The sequence below is a fragment of the Tursiops truncatus genome, chromosome X, assembly GCF_011762595.2.
Source record: "Tursiops truncatus isolate mTurTru1 chromosome X, mTurTru1.mat.Y, whole genome shotgun sequence".
Classification (NCBI taxonomy): domain Eukaryota; kingdom Metazoa; phylum Chordata; class Mammalia; order Artiodactyla; family Delphinidae; genus Tursiops; species Tursiops truncatus.
This window is the reverse complement of record NC_047055.1, coordinates 71,019,505-71,046,749: the sequence shown is the minus strand read 5'-3', so window position 1 is coordinate 71,046,749 and position 27,245 is coordinate 71,019,505. Positions and strand designations below refer to the sequence as shown.

The window sequence follows — 27,245 nt, the reverse complement described above, 5'->3', positions numbered from 1 at the left end:
AGTACCCAGTATGCTGGAAGAGTGCAAGCTGTAATAGTGTAAAGAAACCATAAGTAGGAAAGGAAATCTGACCTGCAAGTGCAGAGATATCAGAGAAAGACAAACATAATTGGATTTTGGATAATTTGTTGAGTGTCCTTGTGGTTCTGTACACAGCACTGATTTGCTGAACTTATATAGCTAATTGTGAGTAGCCTATAAATACTTAGACAGTGGCCTAAAGGCATCGTTGCTTCCTCCTTGGCCCAGGCTCCAAAGTGGCTGCAAAGGATTCCTTTTTCCCCCGTTCCTTTTCCCTCCTCCCCACCCTTTTTCCTTCCTTTCCTCCACCGTTCTCTTTCTTCATCGTCGTATCCCCCTATTTCTTCTTTCTCCTTCCCATCTTTCCTTTTCTCTTCCTCCTGCTTCTCATGGTCTTCTCCTCATTCCCTCCTCCCTCCCTGCCATGCCCTCTCCCCTTTGGCCCCTTATGTCCGATCCCTCCCTCTTTCCCAATCCTTTCCCTCCTCTCTCCCCTCATCTGCATCAACCCATCCACAACATGCTCCCCACCCCCACGCTAGAACTGGCAGCCAGGGCCTCCAGCTGGGCTGGATGAAGCGGGCCTGCTGAGGGAACCGTGGGTTCTCCGATTGGCTGCCGCGGGTAGCACGCCAGCTCAAGTACCGCCCCCCGGCGAGTAAACGCGCCTCTGCGGCACCTGCTATTGGCCGGCGGGCCTGTCAGCAGCCTGGGTTGTGCCTCACGCAGGCGCCGGCAGTCGCTCGGAGAATAAAAACGTAGTCTTCGCATTGGGGGGTGGGGAGAGGAGAGGAAGAGAGCCAGCGAGGCAGGGATCGAAAGAGTGGCTGGCAGCCGGGAGCTCCGCGAGCAGAGAGAGCGTAGGAAAGCGAGCGAATTAGGAGTAGGGGAGACCGAGACTGACCGGTAGCCAGCCAGGCAGGTGGACGGACGCACCCCCGGACAGACAGACTGAGCAGGCGCCGGAGAACCTCGCTCTGGTTCCCCCCGCCTTTCCCTTTGAAAGCCAGGATTTTGCCTTTTCCGTGGCGCCCGAGAGAGAATGCTGGACTCTGCCGACTTCAGCGCAAGCTAAGATTTCTCAGCTAGGGAAGAAGGATCAGCTCAGTTCTGAGAAGGGGGGAAGCAAGCACCCCTGTCCCCATTCCCCCTTCCCCCCCTCCCATATCAAACTCGGGCGCCAAACCCAGCCCTTCCCCAACCACCCGACTTCCTCCTCTCCTTTCTAGCATGGTGGCTGTATGGACAGTCTGACAGAACAGAGACTGACATCTCCCAATCTGCCGGCCCCCCATCTGGAACACTACAGTGTTCTGCATTGCACCATGACCCTGGATGTGCAAACTGTAGTCGTTTTTGCCGTGATTGTAGTCCTCCTGCTTGTAAATGTCATACTCATGTTTTTCCTGGGAACGCGCTGAATGGAGTCCAGCCACCTGAGCTGTTTCGAACTCTCGTTTTGATTTCATCCCGAGAACCTCCAAGGAAAAAAAAAAAAAAAAAAAAAAAAAAAAAAAAAAAAAAAAAAGAGAGAGACAGAGACAGAGACAGAGACAGAGACAGGGAAAGAGAGGGAGAGAAAGAGCAAGCTTTCTTACTCAGGGGGGAAAGCGTTTTGAGCTTCAACATGGCCTCGCTGTGATATGTATGACGTTGGTATATTATCTCTCCCTAAATCTTTTGTTATGTCTTGTCTTTTAAGTATGCCTGTGAGTGTAGTTGCTTATTGCTTGAGTAAAACTGTTGATAAAGAAATGCTTTCTATTTATGTGTGCATGTGTGTGTGTGCATTCTCCACCTATGTGACGTTCATGAAGCAAGCTCTGTGTCCTTACACAATGGCTTTGCTGATTGTGGTGTCTTGTCAATTCGTTTTCTTTAAAACTACCTTTAAATTCCATCACAGAATTTCAGTCAAAATTTCTCTCTTGCCATCAGAAGCGCATTTGGGTTTGTTTGGGGCAAGGGGGGTTGTGGGAAGAGTATGATGAATTTCTGGCATCTTAGGGAAAACAGTATTGCACTAGATGTTTAGAGGGAAAAATTGATGCAAGGAATGAATTTAGGGAGAATGATTCTTCAGTCTCTAATGAGAAGCGAGAATTTGGGAAGTGATGTGGTGGGGTGCGTTGTGCTGGCAGTTGGTGACTGTGTTCTCTGAATCTTAATTTGCTGTACAGGGTTTACAATTTCCAATTTGGAAAGAAGCCACCTTTAAAACATTTTTTAAATCATTAAATGTCAATTTCTTTGGAATCATGGAATGGGGTATAAAAACGTTCTCTGATTTTTATGAATTAGCAAGAGAAGACATTGACAGTAACTGTTTGGTTCTTTTTCCCAAAGATTGTACCTGTGAATTTGAGTTTGGGGATTTTCTCTGTATGTCCTCCAAAAAACAACAAAAGCCAGCTCTCTACCTACCTTGGGAATAATGTATTTAGATATGCCTCTTTGGGGTAATCTCATTTGCAAAGATGTTCTTGAACTACATTTTAAATAGAACTTGCTAGTGCTAATGAGAAAGTGGTTTTGTTTGCTTCCTTGTTTGTTCTTTAAAATCAGAAGTCTTTCTAATTAGAAGGTTTCCATGACAAAATGAAAGTATGTATCATGCTAAATTGAGAGTTTTGAGCACCCCCCCCAAAAAAAGTCTGGATGGAATGGGATGAAAGCTCTGGAAAACATGAGCTAAAAGCAGCATTCCAATTTGACACTTATTTGCATGTCTGTATCTGGTGGTAGTGGTGGTGGTTGCTGTTAATATTGCTACTGTTATTATTTGTATATTTCTGTTTCCCCTAAGAAAGCTCTTGGCAAAGCCAGGAAAAAAACTGTCTCTGATGCCAGCGTGCATAATACCCCTCACCCCCCACCCACTGATGTAGGCAGATCTTCTTCATTCTGTTTCTTACCTGACTTGAAAGAGTGCCAATTATGTCTCATGTAGCAATGAATCAGGGCACATACACATCCACACACATGTTCCCTCTATACCCATGTGGGCGGCTGTTCATGAGTGATGTGCAAATCTGCTGGCATTGTGCTCTCAAGTTCCATGTACTGTTGTTCAGACTCTTTGGAAATGACTTTGAAGGCTGTGAAGGGGGCTCTTGAAATTGTCCTGACCTCAGGACCCAAAGAGTATTGTTTTATGGCTTTAGAAGAGGTTTTGAGCCTCAGGGTGTGCTCTCAATGGTTCTGTGTGGGTGAGCAACTGATTTTTTAATTCAGTTGGTACCATGGTGTAAGCATGATCTGGGAAGTCTGCTGGCATTCACTCTTATTATTTACTCTTTAGTCCCTTTGTGGGAGCCCCTGGGTTGAACTAAGAACTTGTTTTTTGCAAAGAGAATCTAGTGAGTCCCTTTCCCCATCCCTCCCTGCATTTGCTCTAACAGTATTGTCTAAAGTAAACTGATATTTTAGCTGGGCACTTTGTTTTGAGACAGTGTTGGAGAGTGAGGAAAGGCTCTAGGATGGGCAGCTGCAGACCTTGGTCCTCTCTGTTCAGTGACTGTTTGACATTGAGCAATTTTTTCCTCCTCAGTAAGTTTGGGATTCCCTATAACACTGGCATTTGGGGATGGTTGGACTATGTTCTTGCCTTCTGTGATTTTGGGTGTCCATAGGCAGTTGAAATCAGAGGCTGGTGAACTGGAAAGACAAGTGAAAGGCAAATGAAATGTTAATTAAGGGGTGATGGGAGTGGGGAGGGAGGAAATATCTGTTTGCTGGTATCTGGAGAAACTTAAGCTTTATCTAAGAGATTTTTTACCTAGTTACGTGGGAAGAAAACTGGACTACAACAATAGAATGCTTTTTGATTTTTTCCCCCAAGGGGGAAAGGGTTCTCCAAGGCTGGTCTTTGAGCCAGGTTTATGACAAATTATGTGTCATGAAATGCCACAGCCTTCACCTCTGGGTGCCTGACAGACCCTTGGCAGAAAGCCTTTGGGAAGGTATGTGTGTAGGTTGTGTGACAGTATGTACGTGGTGGGTGTGTGTGCACACCCTACTCTGTGTGTGTATGTGGGGGGGGAGGGGTGCACACTCCTGAATGTGGATGGGGGTTGGTTGTGCTAGGAATGAGGAGAAACAGCAGTTTCACAGTTCTGAAAGGCCTCCTTGTGCTATGGCCTATAAGGATTTGACTGGTGCCAGGATGGATGAGTGTCCCCCATACCAGCTTTCCCCCGGCCACACACAGCTTCAGAGTAAAGGGGTGGCTTGAAAGAGCCCTTTCATCAGTAATTTAGTTTGTGAAATGGGTAAATATTTTTCAAATTAACTTATTTCTAGGCAAATAAGGGGATGCTGCTAGCCAGATGGCAGGCCACCCTAGAGCAGCTAAAAGGGAGTTTAGGGAGTAGAGAGCAGGGTGACGTTTTACTTGTGTGAATCCTAAAGGTTTGGCATTTCTACTTCAGACTTGTGAGGGTATGCACAAAGAGAAAAGAGTGGGAGAAAATGAAAAATGCAGCTGAGAGGAGTGGAACACTCTGCATTTTGACTTTTTTTTTCCTTTCCTGCCTCTTCATCTTCCCCCTTCTAAGACATTCCTACCTCCCTTGATATAGCCTCCTCTCTCTCCCCGACCATCCCTACTGTAAGTGGGTTAGAAGGAAGAGGGCTTTTCCTCTCTGATGTGACCCAACTATTCCTGACAAAGTTCCTTGTTCCCTTTCCTCCTCTCTGACTCCTTTGTAGAGGATAACTTTTTGCTACCAGCTCAAGAATTTTGGCTCCCAGCTCCCCACTAGGGGATTCAAGAAAATGTCCTCAACCAGTATCCTAGCAACTCCTGCATCACTCAGCTCCTGCTGAGCTCCAGAGCCCACACTTTAAATGTCCAGGCACCAACGCCTCTGGAGCAAGGGGGAAGCTGGCAAGCAGGACTTGAAGAGGTGCTTTTGGGGAGGGGACAAATAGAGAGCAAGATCCTCATTGCCTGCAAAGACCTAGAAAACATATCCACAGAAGGCCTACAGAGCTTAGCTGCATCCCAGCCATGGGACTGTTTATTGGAAGGCTCCTGGGTTCAAATCCCTCTGTAGTCACCGCCTTCTCCTTAAGATTAAATGAGCCATTTCACAGCCTAGCTTTAGTGCAAGGAGGTCTGCAGGCCCTGAAAAATATTTTTGTCTAACCATGCCTTTTGGCTGACACAGGGAGGCGGTGAAGGGATAGCGTGGTGGGAACAAACTGAGCAGTGCTTTACCCCCCACTGAGACAGGCTCTATCTGTCAGAACCTGTAACATCTGCCTCTGCACTGTGCCCCAGTTTTGTTTGTGGCTAGAGAACCCTGCCCAGCCCAGCTGCAGTGTGGAATTTGCTTTTTTTTGTTGTTTTATTTTTGTTGTTGTTGTTTCTATGTTGCTGGTCTCTGAATAGTTTCCAGCTGAGATGGCTGGGCAAATTGGAGAGGCCAGTTTGATTATTGGTTTGGTGAACAGGGCTTGGGCCCTGACTCAGATTTTCTCATCCACTTGTATGTTTGTGTGTGTGTGTGTGTGTGTGTGAGTGTGTATGTGAGTGTGTGATTAAGTTGCTAGGGACCTGAGGGATCCCAGTGAGCCTTTGGGTGAGGTGCTCTTCTGCCCTATGGTGAGGCCCAGACTGAGAGTGCTTGGCTGTGATCAGAGGAAACACTCTGGCAGTTGCAGGGATGCTGCTAAAGCATGTCCTTCTTTTTGCCTCTGTTTGCCATCTTGGCCTCTGCTCTCCTTGGCCTGTGGAGTACTTGCTCTGGACAGAGACATGATTGGGAATTGAGCCTGTTCTCCAAAAATAACTGCCTCCTCAGAAGACCTCCCACAGACCATCTGGCTTCAGTCCCAGTGGCTTTGCCCCAAGAAGTGGGATGGAGGTGGGGAATCTTAGACTCTTGAGCTCTTATTTCTAGCTCTGCAACTTGTTTAGGCCAACTGAGTCTCTGGCTTTCCTGGAATCCTTGATCAAAGCTTAGCTCTTCTCATGTCTACCCAGAGTATTTCCTGTCATTAGGTGGGTATAGATACTCAAGAGTATTTGGTATGGTGCTTTGCCCTGGCACCAAAGTACTGAATGGAAAAACTAGAAGGGGGAAGGGTCTAGTGGAGAGAGAAGACTCAGGAAACAGTCCAGTAATGACAATACTAATAATCCCTTGTCAGTGCATGGGCCTATAGGGTTTACAGAGAAATTCCATATCTTTTCTAATTTTGAGCATCACATCAGCCTTGTGAAGTGGATAGGGATACTTGTTATTCCTGGTTTTACAGATGAGAGAAGTAAAAGAGAGATTGGTGGGATGGGACAGTGGGTCTGCCTTTCAAATGGAGAGTGGGAGAGAGTCAGAGTTGATCGTTCCCAGCTAGTGTGAAGCTGAATGGAGTCAGGTGGAAGGGGAAGAGTGTGAGTCACCCCTGAAGTCATACTAGCTTCCTCAGCTACTTGCTTTCATTTTTAGTGCTCTTTCATACCTTTCATTTATATAGCAATTTTGCACAGAATTCTTTATTCAATAAAATGTTGCCTTTTAATCTTGAATATACATCAAATAGTTCCCTTTAGTCTTATGAAAACTCACTATTTGGGATCTTCAAGGAGAAAGGCAGTGTGAATTGGTGAAGTCTAAAATACAGAATGTTTTGAAGGAACTACAGTTTTCATACAATTGTCCTTCCTTTTAAAGAACTCTAATTTTTCTATATATATATTTTAAATGTGCTGCCCAGAACTGATCATGCTACTCCAGGTGCCACCTGATCAGGATCAAGGACAAAAGGACTTTGATCTGTCTGTGAAATATTTAATATTGCAGTCTTCTACTGGTTCTCAATCCTCAGTGAACATACAGATCAGCTGGAGAGTTTTTAAGTACCCATGCCAAGTCTCCACTCTGGGAGATTCTGATTTAATTATCACGGGATTGGTCCCAGGCAGCTTTTTTTTAAAAATTATATTTAAGGCTCCCAAGATGATTCAAACATACAGCCAGGGTTAAGAGCCTTTTGGGCTGTAGGCACAAAGCCTTTGCTGTCTAGTCCAGTCCTCTGTGCTGTTGTGAAGTTGGGCCTTTTGAACCAAACTTCAGGCTTTTTTGAACCAAACTCATTGAATTTTGTTTGGTTGATCCATTACCCTAGCCTTTTATGGTTTTTTTAAAATTTTGCTTCATTGTGCCAAAACTTAGCAGTTCCTTCTAGCATTGCATCAGTTAAGCTTATTTTTTTGGTTGGTCTATTCTAGCGTTTGGCATTTTAAATTTCTTTCCCCTTAATGCCATGAAACAGATTAGCAGTCTCTTCTAGCATTGCATTATTTGAAAACTGAATAAGTATCATCCAAGTTGTTGATTCAAAGAAATGTTTAATATAATAGGGTTAATGCTAGCTCCTCTGGCAACTCATCAGAGCTGCCTCTTGGAGTTGGAGCTGGTAATGTTTTGTGTATATCTGGTCAGCCAGTGCAGAATCCACTGGGTGCTAACATCATCTATCCTGTCAACATGTTCATGAGGATAATGCGGCATGATGGATTTGTTGTATGTTTTGTGGACATCAGGATGTATGCTAGTTTCATAGCGATCATCTACCAAGGCAATGACCCTATCAAAAAAAGGAATATGAGTCACTTGGCATCTTACCCCTGGTAAATCCTGTTGCAGGCTCCAGGGTTCCCTAAGTTTTTCAGTACCCCCAAACCATATGTTTCCTAATTGAGTCCAGAATTTGCCTGAGGGTCAGTGCCACAACTGTAGGTTTTGTGTATCACTTTCTTTTCCCCTCTTTGGAAAAGCGGGGCATCATAGATTTAGCTTTAAAAGAAAATATTTGGTTATATGTATAGCTGATTCACTTTTTTATAAAGCAGAAACTAACACATCACTGTAAAGCAATTATACTCCAATAAAGATGTTTAAAAAAAAGAATATATTTGGTTTTCAAACAGTTTAGGAAACTCTTTGTGTGTGTTTCTCTTGGTTGGCTGAATTGTTTCCATTTACACTGTGGTTCTCAGCCTTGGTTGCACATTGGAATCACCTGGGGAGTTAACAAGACTAACAACAATTCCTAAAATCTCTGGGGGAGATCTGATTGAGTTGGTCATGGTGAGGCCCTGGCATCAATATTTTTTTAAAAGCTCCCTGAGGTGACAGGAATGTTCAGCCAGGGATGAGAATGACTGCTATGTTCAAAGGAAATGTCAGCTCAGCCTGAATCTGGCTTATCACACACGTGAATAGGCAGGCTTCACAGATGGTGAGATTTTATTCTAGGATTGTGGGGGCCTTGATGAATTCTAGGGGCTTGTGTCCACCTTAAAAAGGAGGACTCAACCCTAGAGAGTGAGTAGTCTGAGGACCTATTTGGATTTTAAATTATCAGCTGTGAGATGGTTTGAACCTTTCAGGAAAATAGTCCCTATGCATTTTCTATAGTAGTGCAGAAGATTCTGTTCATTTTCTGGGTGACCTTGGTCAAATTACCTCTCCCCTCTGAAATTTGGTTTCCTCATCTGTAAAATAAAGTCAGGTGGATTAGAGAGCTTCAAAGATTTCTTCCAGCTTTAATGATCTGTGCTTACTTTGTGATTAATACTAATGATCAAAATGATTAAACAGGGTTTCCCTGGTGGCGCAGTGGTTGAGAGTCCGCCTGCCGATGCAGGGGACACAGGTTCGTGCCCCGGTTCAGGAGGATCCCACGTGCCACAGAGCGGCTGGGCCAGTGAGCCATGGCCGCTGGGCCTGCGCGTCTGGAGCCTGTGCTCCGCAACGGGAGAGGCCACAACAGTGAGAGGCCTGCATACAGCGAAAAAAAAAAGATTAAGCATATTATTCAAAACCAGTAGGTAATCCAAAGATCTCTTATAGCAGGTTTGGAGTGCACAGGGTGATTTTAGGGGGTAATAGACTTGCCTTCCTAATTGTATTTAGCTTAGGTTTCTTCTAGGACAACTGAACTGGAGGTTGTATTCATTGAGCACACACTGATTGCCCACAAGGAAGGGAGCCCTACAGTGAACTGAGTGTCAGGGGGATGCTACTATGGGATTTAGTATTTGTTGTTAAAGATACATGTTGCATGGATAATTGAGAATTGCCTCTTATAGATAAAATACCAGCCTCATAGTTCTGGGAAAGCCTAGGAGGCAAGGGGCAGGCTGCTTTGACACCCCAGAACCCCTTCCTGCAGAATTTTAAGTAGCCATTCATTTAATTAATACTACTACTACTGTTAATAAGAATTTAAATGAATAAAGTTTCCTAGTTATTTCATTGGCTTTTTCCTCAAATCTGGAAGTAGTTGAGGAAACTGATTCACAGTAAGATTAAGTGACTTACTCAAGGTCACACATTCAGAAAGTGGTAATTTCTGGCCTAGAACCCAGGCCTCTTGACAGCAGATCTTTGCAGTTCTTCCAGTGTAGGCTGCATAGTGGACTCTGTGGTCAGAATATGGTCATGACTCTGAGAATTGAAAAGCCACCACTGACATAGAGCAGAACTCAAGAGGAAACTTTGAAGAAAGGAACAAAGGGACAACCTGGTGGAAAAGGAGACATTAAGGGAGGGATTTGTCTGAGGCCAGTTCTTTCTTGTTCTTATCAGTCTTCTGTGCTAGTTTCAGGCCTCTGACAAGAACTGGGCATTTGGTCTTTGAGCATCAAGGTTGAGAGTTAGTAGTAGTGAAGAGAGGAAATTATGCATGCATGACAGAGAGACAGCATATGGAAGGCAGTTCTTTAGTAGGAGAAAAAAATGGCCTTGGGCCCCCTAAGAGCAAGCTGTGGCTCTGTACCTACCTTGCTCCCAGAACTTGATCAAAACCCTTCTCCACTAGGCCTCAGTTTCCATGTCACTAAAATGAGGAGTAGATTTAGTAGAAGAATCATGTTCTCAAATGAAATTGGAGCCAGTAGCTTCTCTATAAAACCTGAAAAAGCAGAACTTGTCTGGTTGAAATGGGCCTGGGACAGAAGTGGCAGACAGAGTCTAGAGTTCCAGACTTGCAAGTGCAGACCTTATTCATTAGGGGAATTAGAATTAGAAGAGTGGGGAAGGATCTGCCCAGCTCAGCCAGATTACTTGGAAGATAGGACAACCTTGGATGTAAGAGGCAGGTTGGGGTGTTGTCTTTCATTTATGTGGCCAGGATTCACATAGAGAATCACATAGGGGCAGAGATTAGAGTACCTTGGAGATCTGCATGCCTCTCCCCTTCCTGTTTTTTTTTTTTTCCCCTTCCTGTTTTACAAGTGAGAAAATTAAGGCACTGAAGGGAAAAGGGACTTATCCAAGGTTGCAGTGATGGGTCTGTGTTCCTGAGTCATCAAATCAGGCCCTTGCCCCCTATAGCCTGCTACCTCTGCTATAGTGTTCTGGCTCTATGCTCTCTTGGCTGTATCAGAGACCTGAATGCTCTCTCAGGTTCGGTTGGAGAGAGAGAGCTGACAGAGAGGCTGAGAGAACAAGAGTATTATGTAACCTCCTAAAGGGGAACAGGCCTGTCAGAGCCCTTAGGGTGCCAGGCAGTCAGATGGGGTGGGGGGAGCACCGAATCTCCTGCAGACTACATCAGTTCTTCTGAGGCAGGGAGCCCTGGAAGCAGCACAGTGTTGCTCAGCCATCCACCCTCGGGGCCCAGAGGAGGCTAGCACTGTGCGTCCATAGTCAGCTCTGGGAATAGTTCTGGCAGCTCTGATCTCTTTGTCTGCCTGCCTTCATTAGAGGAGAGAAAGGATGCACCTCCGTGCCCAGCTGGCTGCAGGAAGGATGTGCTGAGCCCACCCCCACCCCCTCAGAGTGTGGTGCCTAAAGGCAGCATCTACTTTTAGCTGTACCTCCCACAGCCTCTCCTCTGCCCACTCTCTTCCTTCCTCCTCCCTCTGTGAACCATGCTGGTTGGCAGGAGGGCTGGGCAGTGGGTGCTTTGGCACTGGGAAAGAGGCATGGTGGAGCCAGGCATCCCTAGGAGAGGCTTTGATAGAGCTGGCATGGTGGGAAGTCTCAGAACAGGCAAAATGATTAGACTCCTTCGTGTTTAGGGACTAAAGGGAGCGGAGGGATTTATTAATTTCCTTTGGACCTTGCAACCACCTGAGGTGCTTGTCTTGAGAATCCAGATTGAACTGCATAGGAGGGCTCAGGAAGATTTATTGGATAAAACATGCATAGACACTTTCTCTACTTGGATTTAGAGAAAAGCAACTGGGGCTAGTGGATGTTCGCTTGATTCTTGACTCTCTCTCTCTCTCTCTCTCTCTCTCTCTCTCTCTCTCTCTCTCTCTCTCTCTCTCTCTCTCACATTGTCTTAAACTTAAACTTTTCAGTGGGTTTTTCACATTGTCTCACTTGATCTTCTCTGTGGCCCTGTGAAGTAGGTAAAACTGGGATTACCTGCATTTTACAGATGAGAAAAATGAGGCTCAGGGATGTATCGTCATATACTGCCTGATCTGGGCTCAAGCTCTGGAAGTTACAGTGCCATTTAAAATCATTCCAGACAGCTGTATCTTCTAGAAAAGGGGTGTTACAGCTGTCTTGAGTCCAATTCCCTCATTTTGGAGGCTAGGTAACTAGGCTCAGAATGAGAAAGGGCTCACCCAAGGAAACACGGTATGTTTGAAGCAGTACTGGAGCTAGAGCATTGCCTTGCAAGGATGTGAGTTCCTGGACCCATGAGACTTGCAAGCTGCTCTTGTCTTTCAGGGATGGTAAGGGAACTCTATATGGTGTGATAGAAAGCAAAGGATCACTGAACTAGTTGTCTGTAGTTGTTTAGCTCTGTGACCTTGGGCAAGTCACTTAGCCTCTATGAGTTGGTTTTCTTTTCTGTTAATTGAGGCTGATAATCCCTGAGAACTTTCTGAGGCTGAAATCTCTGGGTGACTGCTATAGTGGAGGGGCCTGACACTTGGTAGGCTCTCTGGAAAGGATTTGTTAGTGAAAGGCTTACACATGAATAAAGAGGAACCGCAAATATGAACTTAGTTGCTGGGTGACCTTGAACAAATCCCATTGTCTTTGTGCCTCATTTCTCTCTGTTACAACTTGGAGGCCTCTTTTACTTTCCTCCCTTGGAAGGATAGAATCCCTACGTCCCAGCCCATGTCGTGGGTCATTGGTGGGAAGCTGGGATTTTTTTTCTTTATAAGAAGCTTTCTTTTATTTACCCCCAGCTCCACCCACCTCGCAACCTGGCCACACATGGCGCTATGAATACCAGACTAGCTTTCTCTCTCCCTATCTCCTGAAAAGATAAAAGAGGAATGTGGAAGAAAGCCAAAGTTAATTGTGTTTTTATTTAGTGCCTTTTCAAGTCCATCAAGCCAGAATCACCTAGGCACTTGGAAATTAAAAAACAATTCTTTGCTCCCAGGTCCTTAGCTAGAATTTGTGATGAGCATTACTGGATTTCATGATATGATTAAGAGTTATGTTAGAAATTGAAGGCTGTGGACAAATGACCTAATTAGAACAAATCTGCACTTTTCACCTTTATCTGTATCATTTTGTTTGGGAAATTCTCATTGCCCCGGGGACAGGGCAAGAAGATAAAGACTACTGTATAGTTTTTTATTCCTGCCACATTTGTCTTTTCTCACAATTCTATGAGGTGAGCAAGGCCAGGATTCTTCCCATTTTATGGCTAAGTAAATTGAAACTATCAGTGTTTCCTCTTAAAAGCAGTGGTGTACTAGAAAGAGCATAGCATATATAGTTAGCTGTTATCAACCCACCCATACCAAATGGCCTTGGGCAAGGAGTTCATTCTAAAGATGCCTTCTGCACTTTGTTTCTATCTATGTCTTATTATAAAAGTTAATCAAGATAGCAGAGAAAACTAGGCAGATGTCACTATATAGCTCTGGCTAGGTTGGCACTGAACCACTAATAGGCAGCTCAGGTACATCTATTTGACCTATGATAAGTCCACCCACATATCATCCAGGGATGCATGAAAGGCCTTGCCAAATGCAGAAGAGTGGCCCTAGATCCTGTGGCCCTTCGTGCCCTGTTTGGAGGTTTTCTCTTTGTAGATTTATCTGGTCGTGCCTTTAGCCTAAAAGCTGGCTTAGTACCATCAGTAGTTCCCACAGTCATCCCAAAGGATGGGGAAGGAATGCTTTGGGTAAACCCCATCTCATTTTGCCTGAGCTTTAGTGAAGATTGTATGCCTTTAGGACTTTATCCCTTTTACTCCAGGTGGCTCAGGACACTGGAAAAATGAGTGTGGAATGACAAATGTAGGGAGCCAACCAGTAGCTTGTCCAGAGCTAGAGGGGACCTAGCTAGAACGAGACAGCTGTAGGTGCTAATCCATATGCACATATCTGTGCACTGTCTTTTTGTAGTGGTGGTAGTGGTGGTGGGAGGGACCAATGTTAGTCCATGATGCTTAAACTAAGAAAGTCACTGGATGAGAATGAGGAAGAACCCATAAGCCCACTCCCTTACAGTACTGCTTGGGAACCTGCTGTCTGGGGAGAGTCAAGGACTTGCCCAAAGTCTCATAGTTGGTCCTTGATCCTTGTCTTGTCTCTCTGTTCAATTCTTGGCTGCTAGACCTCATATTTTTGAGGCCTCTTGGATAAATGGAGTGGTGGCTAACCCTCTTGGGGAAAGCACCTATGAACACCATATTCAGAAAGTGACAGATGAAATTCAAACCCATGTCCTCTGACCTGCTTAGGAGCAGATTAATCCAAGTGTCTTAGAGGACACCTGTTAGAAACAAATTGTGCAGGAGGAAAATTAGTTCAGTCTTGCTGTCTATCCATGCCCTCTACCCATACCCACATGTACACACACACACTATAGGTCACATGTGATGCACACACTCAGACATATGTCCAGTATATTTGGGATACACATGGGATACACATGTGGGGTATGCTTTCACATTGACACACTTGGAGCACACACATTCAGTTAACCATAGGGCACACTCACTTGCACACACTTGGCACAGGTAGGGTACATATATACAGACACATGTGAGGCATGCTTATGCAAATTTGTTTGTGGACACACATGGATACATGTAAAACATAACTGTACACTCACATGTAGGGCACACTGAGATGCATACTCAGATATACTTCTACCCCCAAGCACACACTCCTAACGACTTACATGGACAAACAACTCTCCCACCTTGAGACACATTTGAACACACCTATGGGACACACTCACATGCCCCACACATCCCTATGGGACACTCTCTGATGCAGAACACATTCTAAGGCCAGCTGTCTCAGTCTTCCAAGTGGGCAAAACAGGGCACTGGCCCCATCTGGTGGGCCTCTATCACTTTGCTCTGCACCTTTATCCCTGAAATCAGGCTTCAGAGGGCAGTGAGCTCAGGAATAAAATGGATACTCAAGGCAGCATGTGTTATAGCAGGCTCCACCAGTCAAACAAAACTTAGAACTGAGCCCTGAGATGTTAACAGGCAGATGGAGAAGATAAATTGACACTGATCAATGCAGAAAGCTTGAGCCTGCTCCTCTATCCCCCAATGTAGTTACAGACCATTAGGGAATGATATGATTGTGAAGTAATATCCTAGAAAACCTAAAGTAACTGAATATTAAAGTTTGTTTTTCTTGGGAATGAAGTAACAACTTGGACCAGAGTAAGTATATCTAAATTGTGGGTGGGAGGGTGTGAGGGGAAGTAGTAGGATGCATAAAGGGGGGCAGAGGCTCAGCCTCTCCTTGGCCAGTGGTGGTAGGAGAGAATAGCCACATGCTTAATGACCACAGCCCTGCCCCTAGGCATACCAGCTTAGGCCATCTGGCCCCACTAATGAGGGCTATTTTTAGAGTTTCTCAAGCTAGAAACCAGGTCGGGGTGTCCTGGGGAGGCCTTTCTGGCCCTTAGTACCAAAGGCTGGAGCTGGAAGAGGGGGCCCTAGACTGGATCTGGGTGAAGGGTGGGAAGCAGTGAGACAGGTGGCTAGAATATGCCAGGTCTGCCCTGGAGCAGCAACCTCAGAGCCCCAGTGGATTACTGTTGACTGTGACAGCCTCATATCTGTTTTTGAACTTTGGACTTGAGATCAAGAAAAACAAATTTCAGTTGCTATTCTGCCACTTAGGGTATGTCTCAGTCAGGTTTCCTTCCTCTGTCTGAGTCTTATTTGTTCTATAGGTAAAATCGTCAGTATTGTCTCTCAGACGCTGGCAAGGCTCAGAATTGAGAAAATGCTTTGCAGATGTATTTGTTCTTCACCAACAGATCTGTACTTACCCTATCCCTAAGCTGGTCTCGATGCATGCCAGCTACTGAGCCTGACTTACAGAGTAGCAGTAGAAAAAAGGCCAAAAAGGGGGCCAGGGAGAGGCAACCTCATGATGTCAGGTTGGTCAGAGTCATTCTTGGATCACCCTCACTCATACAGATGCTTTTCAGTGCCAGGTCAATCCTTTCCCAGAACACAGGTTTGCAACATTTAGGTGGTCATATAGCTTTGGCTCCTCAGGAACTCTATGTAGGGAAAGTGGGGAGCATCAGAAATAGGGTCTCCTTCCTAAACTAGAAAAGGCAATCTCAGATGGCCTGTACCTGCCACCTGCCAGAGGAAGTAGCCTCGAGTGCCAGTACTGGCTCTGATAAAGTGTCTTATTCTAAGTTCTGTGCCCAGGGCCATTTCACCTGCTTTGTTGAAGGGGGTGGGTCGGGAACTAGACTATGTAGCACAAGTTCAGATTTCTCCTCATCCCATAAATTGTGGGCAAATTTCTTCTGAGTCTGTTTTCTGGTCTGTAAAATGGGCTTAACTGTTAAGTTTCAGGATTGTGGGGTGCAAGAATTCATGGTGACAAAGTATGTGAAAAGTGCCTTGTAAAATGTTGAACATGTTTTACTATTATTAAGAGTTCAACCAGGGTGTGATTACAGGTACTTTGGAGGTAATCTAGGAGCTTATCTTCAGTCTATTTCTCAACTCCTTACCCCTACCCTTTTTAAAGTAGTATTGTCTCCATTTTGCAGATGGGGATACTGAGTCTCAGAGAAGGAGGGACCAGCCTGAAGATACAGGATTAGGTAGTGGTGGATTCAGGTCTAGAAGCCATGCCTTCAGATTATATTCAGTGTTCTTTCTATGGCCCCAAGCTACCACCCAATGAATTATAGTGCTAAAAGGAAGCTGCTGGTGGCAACTTAACATATGTTAAAAATTTAGCTTTGTCTCTGACACGTAGCAAGGAATGGGGGCTCTCTGGGACCCAGCCTTGCCCAGAAGTGTCCTGCTTGCCCACGAGAGGCACACTGACTGACCTGTCATCCCTTCCACAGCAGCTCATGTCCTACTTGTCTCTTGCATATTGGAAGCAGTGAAGCGTTGGAGAAGATGCTAAGCTGTTGTGAGAGGGAATTGTGCTGCCCATTTAATTCACTTCAGGAGGATCCCTGAAGGCACTTGATCTACCTTGGCCACCCCCACCTCCTCACAGCTTCCTGGGTACAGAAGCCCTGTGTGACTGACCTGCCTAAGGGGTTGGGCCTAAAGGTATCTGAAGAAATAATGTTTAAGGGCCTTGATCTGTGGAGTATTTTGCCAACTCTTGAGGGATGATAGTGGAAATCCAAAAACCAAAGCTGGGAGGGTCCTTTGAGACCATCTGGGCTGACTCTCACCTGGCCTTGATGTGGACATTTAAACCCAGCTAGGCTGACTTTTTCTCCCTTAGTGTGCTCTTCCTTGTACACCACAGACTCACAAGCTAGGCCATATTTCCTAGAGCCTTTCTAGCTTGTTTATTTTTGCTTTCTCAGCCCGGGAGAAGGGTGGGTAGGTACAATGAGACACAGTGGTGAGAGGAAGGAGATGGAAGAGTATGTGGAGCTCAGGCCTTGGGGAAGAAGGCCTTTTGTGTCTTTTATCATCTGTCCTGCCGCTAATACATTATTTTCCTGTAATTCACAGATTGGCTGTGGGAGCCTAACCCAAACTGTTGCTATTTTCACTTGTGCTGCTAAAATCTGTATAATGACTACAGTATTGGCCTTTCTGGGGGATTGGACAAGCAATGTCAAGGGTGAGGAAACTGGAAGAAGAAAGGAGAGAGACACCTTCTGTTCTTCAAGTTTGAGAAGCCAGAGAGGTGAATAGGGAACGGTTAGTCGCCAAAGCCCTGCCAAGAAGGAGCCACACAGTTTCTTCAGCTCTCTTGACCCTAGATACCTCATTTAAAAATGACTTTATTTTTGAAAAGGAAATACATTCATATGGTTCAAAAGGTACAAGAGGGTACACAGTGAAAAGTCTCACTCTAGCCCTGCCCTCCAGCCACTTGGCTTCTTCTGCAGAGGCCATCAGTGAGTCCTTCCAGAGAAATGTTCTATGGATATATAAACATATATGAATATATTCTTTTTTCTCTTTTTTATGGTAATATACACACTGTTCTATACCTTGCTATACCTTGAAGGTTCTGTGATCCTGTAGGAGCATGAGGATATGCTGTGGAGAACAGAGGTTAAGAGCCCTGGTTCTAGAGCAAAACTACTTGGGTTTTGCTTCTGGCCCTGTATGACCTTCAGCAATCACTTCATCTTTCTGAACTATGGTTTTCTCATTTTTAAAATGGGGATCAAACAAGTTAGTATATGTAAAAACTTAAATTTGTCTTTGATACACACTAAGCACTCAGTAAATTATAGCCATTTTTTATTATTAGAAAAATATTGGACTGTGAGTCGGAAGATTTGGGTTCTCTTCTGGCCTCTGCTCCTGCGTTACCTGAGGGACTTCCTTTGTCCAATCCTGTTTCTTCATCTTTAAAACGAGGTCTCATCCCTACTCTTCTTACCTCCCAGAGTTGCTGGGAGGATCTAGTGAGCTTATGAATGTGAATTGAATATGAAAACAACCTAGAACTATAATGTGTTTAGCACATGGTAGGGGTGCTGCTTACTCTTTTCTGGAAGCTGCTTTAGGTGGCTTGAACCCAGTGGCCTGAACTGTGTGGAGAAAGCAGTATTCTTCCTTCTGGCAGTGGAACCCAAAGGCCATTACTGTACTAGAGTTCTATTCTGGGTAGAGGTAGCCAATGACAAAAATTTGAAATAGTCAAGTTTTGTCTTCTGACCTTTCTTATCCCACCCCCTCCCTCTTCTGCCTTCCTTGTTTCCATGTCTCCTTCAACTCCCTTCTGTCTCTTGACAAAACCTGCTTTTAGAAGCAAGGCAGCAGCATCTGTCAAAGACAACCCTAACTTTCCATTTGAGATAACCTAGCCCAACTAGCTCAGGGAGGAGTTATATCTGCTTAAGTTCAATACTGCAAGTCAGCAATCAAGCCAAGCCTGGAGCCCATTCTTCCCATCCCACTTTTTTCACTAGCATTTCATTTTAGTATAAATTTGAAATTCAGATTCCTTAGCAAAGACATTTGGTGATACTGGAAGTGTCTCCACCTAGCCTTCATACTGAGGTGTTCTTACCCCTTCATTTCCAGGGAGGGTCAGATTTGTTTGGGGCCCTGAGAGGAGCGTGAGGCAGGTGCTGGATGTAGTATTCAAGGGGTGACATCTGTAGAGCAGAGGGAGGAAAGAGCACCAGAAAATGTCTAAAACTGATTTCCAAAATGAAGCTCATGGAGAAAATATTAGAAGTTCTTTATATATTAAATAGTTAATCTCATCATTTAATTTCTATTTTTTGTGGAGATTTTTTGTAAAACACATACTACTTTAGTAGCACTTAGATACTGGGGTAGGTGTTTATTTTTTTAACCAATTGACAATTTTTAATCAAAACAATTGACAACTGTCCTTCTAAAAGACTGTAGGCTTATTTTCTAATCTTGGCTCTGCTGCTGACTAACTTGACACATTAGGTAACTTCCTCTTACTAGAGCCTCAGTTTTCTTATCTGTAAAATGTTGGACTGAACTAGGTGTGCTAGCTCTTGGGAGTCTCCAATCCTGGCCTTCTCTGAGTATAATAATCTACTCTTTCAGGCTTTTGAGCCCGAGACAGAGTCAAGAAGAGTTGGTTCAAGCCCTAGCATCTTACTGGATGCTTTATCCCTCAGTCAGCTTCCCTGGGTCCCTTCCCTTCTTCACCCCCACCTCCTCCACCTAGCCCAGACAAGCAGAGGATCTCTTATATAAGCCTGCCTGACCTACTTGAAGTTCTTTTGTTATAAGCACAATCACTTTTCCTGCAGACACAAACCGGATGCTATCCTTCCTGGGCCCTGAGGGTGGGTCTGATTGTGCTTCTCATGTGTCCTCTTTGGCAGCCTAGGTTTAGATGTTGCATCCCTCTTTCCGTAGTCTTTAAGGACACAGTGTGAAGGGGAGCCAGCTCAGCTAATTTGAGTCCCCTGTGGCCTGATCTAGTGAATGCTCACTGACCACTCCTGCTCATCCACCATTTTTCATGTCTGCTGGGAACCCAGGAATATGCTAGACTTTGTCAGGAGAAACATGACCCACCCCTGAACAGGAAATGCTCCTGATAAGGACCAGAAACACTGCTAAATGCCTTGGCCAATGTCTTTTCTCTTTCAGGGAGCAAAGGAGAAGAGGGAAATCAATAAGCTACTGGAAACCATCTTTCACTTTCTGATGGACTGTTTAAATGCAGATTTCTCTTTTGGGCCATAAGGACTCCCCAGGAGACAATTACATTCTCCTTGGAATGCCTGCCAAGGCTAGAGCCTTTGCAAGCCTGTGTCCTGGGTGGGCATGCTCAGTAGACTTCAAGGTGGTTTAAGTTGATTGAAATATGTTTATTTTTCCTCTCTCTTCTCCAGATATAGGAGCATGTCACAGTGCGCCTTACTAAATGCTGTTCCTGTTCTCATCACCTTAGACCAGATGGCCACATTTAATACAACATTAGAACTATTAGTTCCAACCTATCTCCTCCACTGCTCCTCCCCCCACCTACAGTCCTCCTTCCCCTACAAGATTTTAACACGACATCTGTCAAATGGATAAAAAATTACTTTCCCTTCTTCTCTCTGCCTTGCCCACCCACCCTCTGGCTGTGGTGTTGATGAGTATAGAACTATACATGTGGGAGGCACGGAGGACAGATTCTTCATGTAGTTCTAGCCCCCTCCTCCTACCCTTCTGTAAACCTAGAGGAGCCCCACCCCCACCCCTTGGAGGAACGCCAAGGCTGGCCTTCAAGTCACAGTCCAAAGAAATTTAAGGCTCCCAGGGCTGGTCCCCGTTGAATCACATAAAGAAATTCAAGAACCCAGGTGCAGGGCCCAAGATGGGTCTAGGTCACCTCAGGCATTTGGGGCTTTTTGAGCCCTCTTCCTATCCCCTAGGCTTGCCCTGGCCATCTTTCAAGGTATGAAGGCAACAAGAGACCCAAATGGGTGGCTGGAACTTAGTACCCACAGCAAGTCCAAGAAGGGCATGATGCCCAGAGCAGGAATATTTTGGAGATATGGCCTAGTCTGACTCAAGGCAGAGACAGACTGGGGTCAGAGTAACCTCCAGCTTGGGATGAATTGCTTCTGACTCAACTCATGGAGAGTACATTGCTGAGTCAATTTTTTTGCTAATAATTTGTCTCTTAAAATATTGGGAGCTGACTTGGGTAGATTGAACACAGCTCTAAGAAATTGTTTCTAGATTGTAGTGTAGAGAGATGCTGCAAGTATTTTCCATTAGGGCCATTGGGGGCCTCAGTGTTGAAGGTCAGGATGGGGGTGGGAGGGGGTGTGCAGGTGCAGATAGTCTCTTGAAGCAGACAGGGAAAATCCTCCTAGACAAACTGTTATAATTCCTTAGCCTGCCTGGAAGCTGACACAAGAAGGAGAAGCCAGGAGACAGAGTTTCAGAGATTCTGGTTTCTTCTGAATGGGCCAGTGCAGTAACAGGAAATTCTTGTACTTCAAACTCTGGCTCTAGAAAGTTTAAAAGACTCTTGGTCTCAGTATGATATATGATTTAGAATCACTTGGGCTCCTTGTTAAAAATGCTGGGGTGATTCTGAGCAGAGGGTCTGGGGACCACAAATCAAACTGGTGTAATGAATCAGAGGCACCTGAATAGTGCCAAAATAACCCAAAACAGCTTGACTAACTTTTATTCCCAAGATGCTTTGAAGGTGCAAGCTGATGCTTATCAGGTTGGGAACTATTCTGGTATGGGAGACTTCTCCAGCCAACAGTATCATGGTTGGTGGTCTGGAAACATTTCTTCTCTCTGATCTGTGCAATACTTGGCCCAGTTGGCTGCATTTTCTCTAAAGGACTTATTCCTTCAACAAGACCAAACTCTTAACGTCATGAACTTTGGGGCAGCAGCTGGGTCTTACTTCAGAAACTCCTGGGCCCATTAGGTTGAGCTAGTGGCTGAAGTTTCATACCAGAAAAGTCCATTGCTAAGGTCTACACCAAACAAGCAACTTCCCTTACCTCATATGTTTGGTCACCGTTATAGCTGAGATCACTTTGTAACTTCTCTTGGAAGAGGTTTAGAAAGAGGTGTTATCCTTTGTTATTAGTCTGTGATGAATGACAAAATGTCCTGGATGGCTTCATATCTTAAGATGCTTGCCTGGGTTTCCCAAGCTTTTAGTGGCTGACAGGTGTGAGTTGGCTTGTGACATATTGGCGTCTGGATGAGGTGGTCTGTCTTGCTCTTGCTGAGCGACCTGCATCTACGATCACCTTTCAAATCAAGCCAGCCTAGCTGGGGTTCATGTTTCCCAGGTGTGGCTAAAGCCAACCTTCATTTTATTAAAATGAAAAATGGATGGTACAATGAGATATTGAAGAAAGCCAACGCTTAATGACTCACAAATCACATGCCCAAACTAGGAAAAAGATGATCATATCATGAAAAGTGACAGTATTTGCATATTTCCTTTTAGTGCATTTAGAGCCATCATCACTTAAATGCATTAACTATTCTGCTCAGAAATGAAATTATTTAGTTATGGGTGATAGCAATACCCTGATTAAAGCTGAAACTAGCTAAGTGTGAACTATTAAGTCACAGGGAAAAAAAAAGCAATCCTTATGATTTTTTTTTTTAATTCATGTTGTTTTTTCTTACCTGACATCTCTTCTTCTTTCCCTGATGACCACTGAGCATCTGCGAAGATCTTCAGCAAAAACCAGCCCACCCCAGAAGCCGCCTGGTCATAAATCCTACCGGCAATGGATTGGCCTATAGGCCACCTGGTACATGTTATGCAAACAATTTCTTTGGCCCCATAGAGTATTTTGCAACCTGAACAGAAATGCTCACTCTGTTGCTGTGTTCTTCCTCTGAGCTTGCCTGGTTTTAGGGCTCTGGTCATAGAACTTTAGAGGCTAAAAACAATGTTGTTCATTAAAGATTAAGCAGATGTTTTAGATTTACTGTTCACAAGTGTACAGTCTGGAGAATAACACCCTGGTTGATAACTTGAATAACTCCACATTGTCTAATATCTTCTTCTTATCCTAGGTAGAAATTAGTGAAAGAGTCAAGGGAGAGAAAATACAGGCTGGAGTCATCAGAGACAGGATTAAGGAGCAGGTGGGCCAAGATCCTACGGCAAGGAAGAGGCAGCATAGCTCCAGTGTCCCTACACTTAACCATGGCCAAGGGAATGGCTGAATCAGAGGCACAGAGGTAGGAGTTATCTTCCTGCAAGAGACTCAGTTTGACTAGAGTGGAAGGTCCCTGCCAGGTTCAAGACAAGGATTGGATCCATAGATGGGGCTAAATTAAGGAGAATTTTGAGAGATTGACAGTAGAGAGTTCTTGAGGCTTCTTGAGCATGGATAGTGGCACCAGCAAAGAAGTTTTGTGAAGTACAATTATTGAGTAGCTTGAGGAGGAAAGAGACCTGTGAGTAGCAGGAAGGCCAGTTGGGAGGCAACTTGAGGTGATAAGGGCCAGACCTAGGATAAGGCATTGAAATAGAAGATAAAGGGTTTTATCTGAGAGAGATACATGTAGAAGAAAGAAACAGCACACCCAGAAAAGTTATCAGAAATGGGAAAAATGAGGAAGGAGGGGAATGAGGCCTTATTATGAGTTTTACATATGTTTTATTGGAGGCAGTAGCAGGCCCCCAGGGAAATGTGGAACAGGTAGTGGGAAATATGGAACTGGAGGTACTAAGAGCCAATGTCATGAGAAAGATGATTTATCTGAGGAGCTACATGGAGAGAACAAAGAGTAAATGTCCCCATTGACTTTTGAATAGGGCAGTCAAGGGCTAAAGTGGGAAACCCATTCCTCAGTTTTCCCAGCCAGTCTGAGTGGCCTGTGCTTTAATGTGTCACTAACAATGCCTGAGTGAGTTATATTCAAGAAGGGACTAGTCAGTGCCAAGTTCTCATTTTCCTGAGTGGAGAGCAAAGAAAGCATACTGGCAAGCACAAAGATGGGTGAGAAGAAATAAGCTGCAATAATGAAATTCCTGTCCTCTGCAAAGCTCAAGTGTTACCCTCAATAGAAAGCCAGGGCTGGAAAGGACTTCAGAAGTCATCTATTTGATTCAAGTCTGTAGCTTGATGGATAAAGAAACTGAGACAGGTAAATGGACCTATCCAAGGTGATTCAATGAGTTACTGGCAGAACTTCCTCCAGTAGCCAGTCTTTTGGTACCTCCCCGCTGTTGTTGGAACAGTCTGCTTTACATCTTTCCAGAAGTGGGTGAGATTGTTGTCCTTGAACACTTTGGGCAAGATAACCAGAGTCTGTTTACAAGGCCATATGAAAAGGACATCTAGTTTATTCAGGAGAGAGAATAAAATCCCAGCCTATTTTAGATGTGCTTAAAGGGAACAAAGGAAGGAATCTTGCTCTTGTCCATGCCTAGCTGTTGAGGGAGGGGACCTTCTGAGAGGATGGGGGCAGGTACCAACTGAGAAAACCTTACAGAAAGGCAAAACTCCTTCATACTCCTCCTTGTCCCCTTGTGAAGCTTCTCAAAATGCAGGCCTGGCTCAGCTACTTTCATGGCAACTGGAACATATGCTATTCTGAACAACACTTTCTTTAACCTTTCCCTCTTCTATTTCTTGCCATTAAAATTCTAGTATTTCTGGCAGCCACCCAGGCTAATTAAACAACTATTTTGGGGGTGGTATTGCTCAGCTAGAGGGCAAGAATATGGAGGGGAAGGCAAGTGGTACAGCTCTGGAAAACTGGTGAGGGCTTTATTTCTGTGTTGGCAAGGCCTGGCGTTGGGAATCCTCCTTACATGACCCAAAATACCCATTCTCAGACATACCAACCACTGAGGAATGCCTCCTAGACAGGCAGGGAGCCCAACCTGTGGGGGTGGCATGGGGATCCTTGGGAGAATGAGGCATCAGGAGAGGCATGGCTAAAGCCTAGGCTAGAAAGATTCTCTAGGGCAGTGGTTCACCAAGTGTGATTCCTGAACCAGCATCGTAGGCATCCCCTGGGAACTTGTCTGAAATGCAAGTTCTCAAGCCCCATTTCAGACCTACTGAATAAGAGACTCATGGGGCCTAGCAATCTGTGTTTTAACAAGCTTTCTAGAGGATTGAGAACTACTGCTTTAGGTCATTTACAGGGTGGGCTGGTCTCCCTGGAGAGAGAAACCAGCTGGGAGACCTCTCTCCCTGCTATCTTGGCAGGTAGCGTTGGGGATGGGCAAAAGCAAAGCTATACAATAAGCTCAGCTAGAGATTCAAATCTGCTCTACCACCTACTAACTGGGTAACTGTGGGCTACTTGGTAATATCACAGGTTATCTTCAGTAAAAATGGGGATGTTAATGCTTACCTTGGAGAGCCATAGAGACTAAGATCACAAAAGAAAGTCTCTTACCCAATGCCTGGCATATGTTTGCAACAAGTGTAAGTTTCTCTTTCTCCCTCCTTCCCTTTCTTTCTCCCTGTTTTACTTTCTTCCTCCCTTCTTCCTTGCCTTCTTTCCTTCCTCCTGAAAGGGCCCACTGGACACTCCAAGTTAGCTGTAGGCACATTCCTCATTGTTTATCAGAGACCAGCCTAAGAGATCAAACTCCCAATGCCTACAGGGTACAGTGATCATATTTCCAGGTTAAAAGTCAGGGCACATGGGTAGGACAATGGGATAGAATATTTGAAATTAGAATTCCTGGGAAATATAGATAAAAACGAATTGGATATCATTCCTTCTTCTTTTTTTTTTTTTTTTTTTGCGGTACGCGGGCCTCTCAACTGTTGTGGTCTCTCCCGTTGCGGAGCACAGGCTCAGCGGCCATGGCTCACGGGCCTAGCTGCTCCGCGGCATGTGGGATCTTCCCGGACTGGGGCACGAACCCGTGTCCCCTGCATTGGCAGGCAGACTCTCAACCACTGCACCACCAGGGAAGCCCGATATCATTCCTTCTTTAAGAATTATATCAATATTATGACTCTTCCCCCCTTTATCTTCTTATTCATGTCCAAAATTGTCTTTGGTTTGGGGATGCAGAACACTGTATGTCCCACTCACTGGTAAGTCTGAGCAAGAACCAACCTATATTTAGTCCTGTACTCGAAATGCCCTGAGGATTGGGAATTATTTTAGAAGTCACATCAGCACTGTCCCAAGGCCAAGAGCTATTTGGGTACGTTGCTGGAGTAACCCAGTACCACCTTCTGGCTTTTTGTTGGGCTTGCAAGATGAAGAAGTTGGGATAGTTGGGAAATTAGGAATTTGGGGGGGGGTGAATAAACCAGTTATAAACAAGAAATAAAGAACTTAAGTCTTGATATAGCCACTCCCAAATGGACTTTTCTTGGCTTTCTTCCTCTTATAGGTAGCTCTGTACGATTTGATAATTTGATCAGCTCCTGCTACTCGAAACTCTTGTCCTTGATTTTTATGAGATTGCACCCCTTGGTATCCTAACTATGTTCTGACAGCTCCATTTTGGTTTGTTTCTCTGGCTCCTCTTCTCTTCCTTGCTTCCCATTATTGTTTTCCTACGTTTCTGGCCTTCTTTCTTAGCACTTTCTTCCAGGGCAAACTTCCTTGGTTTCTACAATTTCTTCTGGGCCATTGACTCCCAAACCTGTATAACTATCTCCCTTGATCTCTCTTGAACTTCAAATCTACCTGCATGTCCTGCTGGCCCCCAACATTCAGCATATCAAAGAGAAAACTTATCATCTCTTCTCCCCTTCCAAAACCAACATTTCCTCATAACTTACCCTCATGCCTTAATGATCACACTTAGGATTGCACTCCCTCTGCCAAATCAACTTTGGCCTCCTCCTTTTACTCAAAGGAGATCTAAATACCTTCAAACAGGTCTCCAATCCATCTTTCTAGCTGCCGTTCAATCCCACTCTTCCCAGCCCTTTCCAACTCCACTACATACTTACCATCAAATTTCCCATAGCCTTCACCTTTGACACTTTACTCTGCCTCACATGCCTTTCTTGTTCCCTACTCTGTAACAATCCTACCCATTCTTTTTTTTTTATCATCTTTATTGGGGTATAACTGCTTTACAATGGTATGTTAGTTTCTGCTTTATAACAAAGTGAATCAGTTATACATATATATATGTTCCCATATCTCTTCTTTAAGGCCTATTTCAGTGCCCCATAAAACTGTTTTAGAGTCCAATAGCCACACATGATCCTTCCTCTGAAGTCTTGTACTAGGCCAGAGTATACCAGGCACTGTATGAGGCACTATACATCCAGAACTCAGTTCACCTTCTCTACAATTCTGCCTGTGAGGCAGGTATTAATATCCCCATTTTGCACATGAAGAAACTGAAACCAAGGGTTGTATAGCTTGAAAGTCTCATCCATGGCTTTTGTGATATTGTACTCCTTACATGCTGACAGTTCCATTTTGGTTTATTTATGTGGCTCCTCTTGTACTCTTCACCTCCCATTGTCACTGTTACTTTCTAAAGTAGCAAAGCCCAGAATGGAAGCTAGATTTGCTTGCCCTTAACCACCTTTGCATACTGCTTGAAGGGCATTCACTGTTGGTACCCAAAGGGCCCTTGATCTTCAGGTAAGGACTGTGGCTGAATCACAGTAAGCAGATCCCTGCACACAGTGGGAATGCACTCAATGAGTGTTGGGTGGAAAATGGATGAGCAAAGTCATATTTATGAAAAATTGTAGCAAGTTAAAAGTCAATCCTGTATACAAAGGGGAGATTTAAAACCAATTTCCAGCAGCCCAAACTTAAAACATCTCAGAAGATAGGGAAGAACATTCCCTTATTCCTGCTTGCATTTGTGACTAGAGAACACAGGAGCCCTATACAGCTACGAGCCACTTCTG

The 27,245-nt window shown here is 44.7% G+C and overlaps 2 protein-coding genes across 5 annotated transcripts in view; both read left to right on the top strand.

Moving 5' to 3' along the window:
* Nucleotides 1-798: 798 nt before the first annotated feature.
* On the top strand, nucleotides 799-1,442 carry LOC141277658 (uncharacterized). Its single transcript, XM_073799673.1, has one exon. The coding sequence runs from the start codon at nucleotides 1,263-1,265 to the stop codon at nucleotides 1,440-1,442; it is 180 nt and encodes a 59-aa protein (XP_073655774.1). The 5' UTR covers nucleotides 799-1,262.
* An 85-nt stretch (nucleotides 1,443-1,527) lies between these two features.
* ARHGEF9 (Cdc42 guanine nucleotide exchange factor 9) overlaps nucleotides 1,528-27,245 on the top strand; it is a 204,772-nt gene continuing 179,054 nt past the window's right edge. For 2 of the 4 annotated variants that reach the window (XM_073799672.1, XM_073799669.1), the window contains exon 1: nucleotides 1,558-1,677. In XM_073799672.1, coding sequence (XP_073655773.1) covers nucleotides 1,669-1,677 — 9 coding nt within the window. In that variant the 5' untranslated portion in view covers nucleotides 1,558-1,668. Of the gene's footprint in view, nucleotides 1,678-20,744; nucleotides 22,618-27,245 lie in introns of those variants that run through there. The other 2 variants (XM_033849558.2, XM_073799670.1) reach the window with 2 other exon arrangements.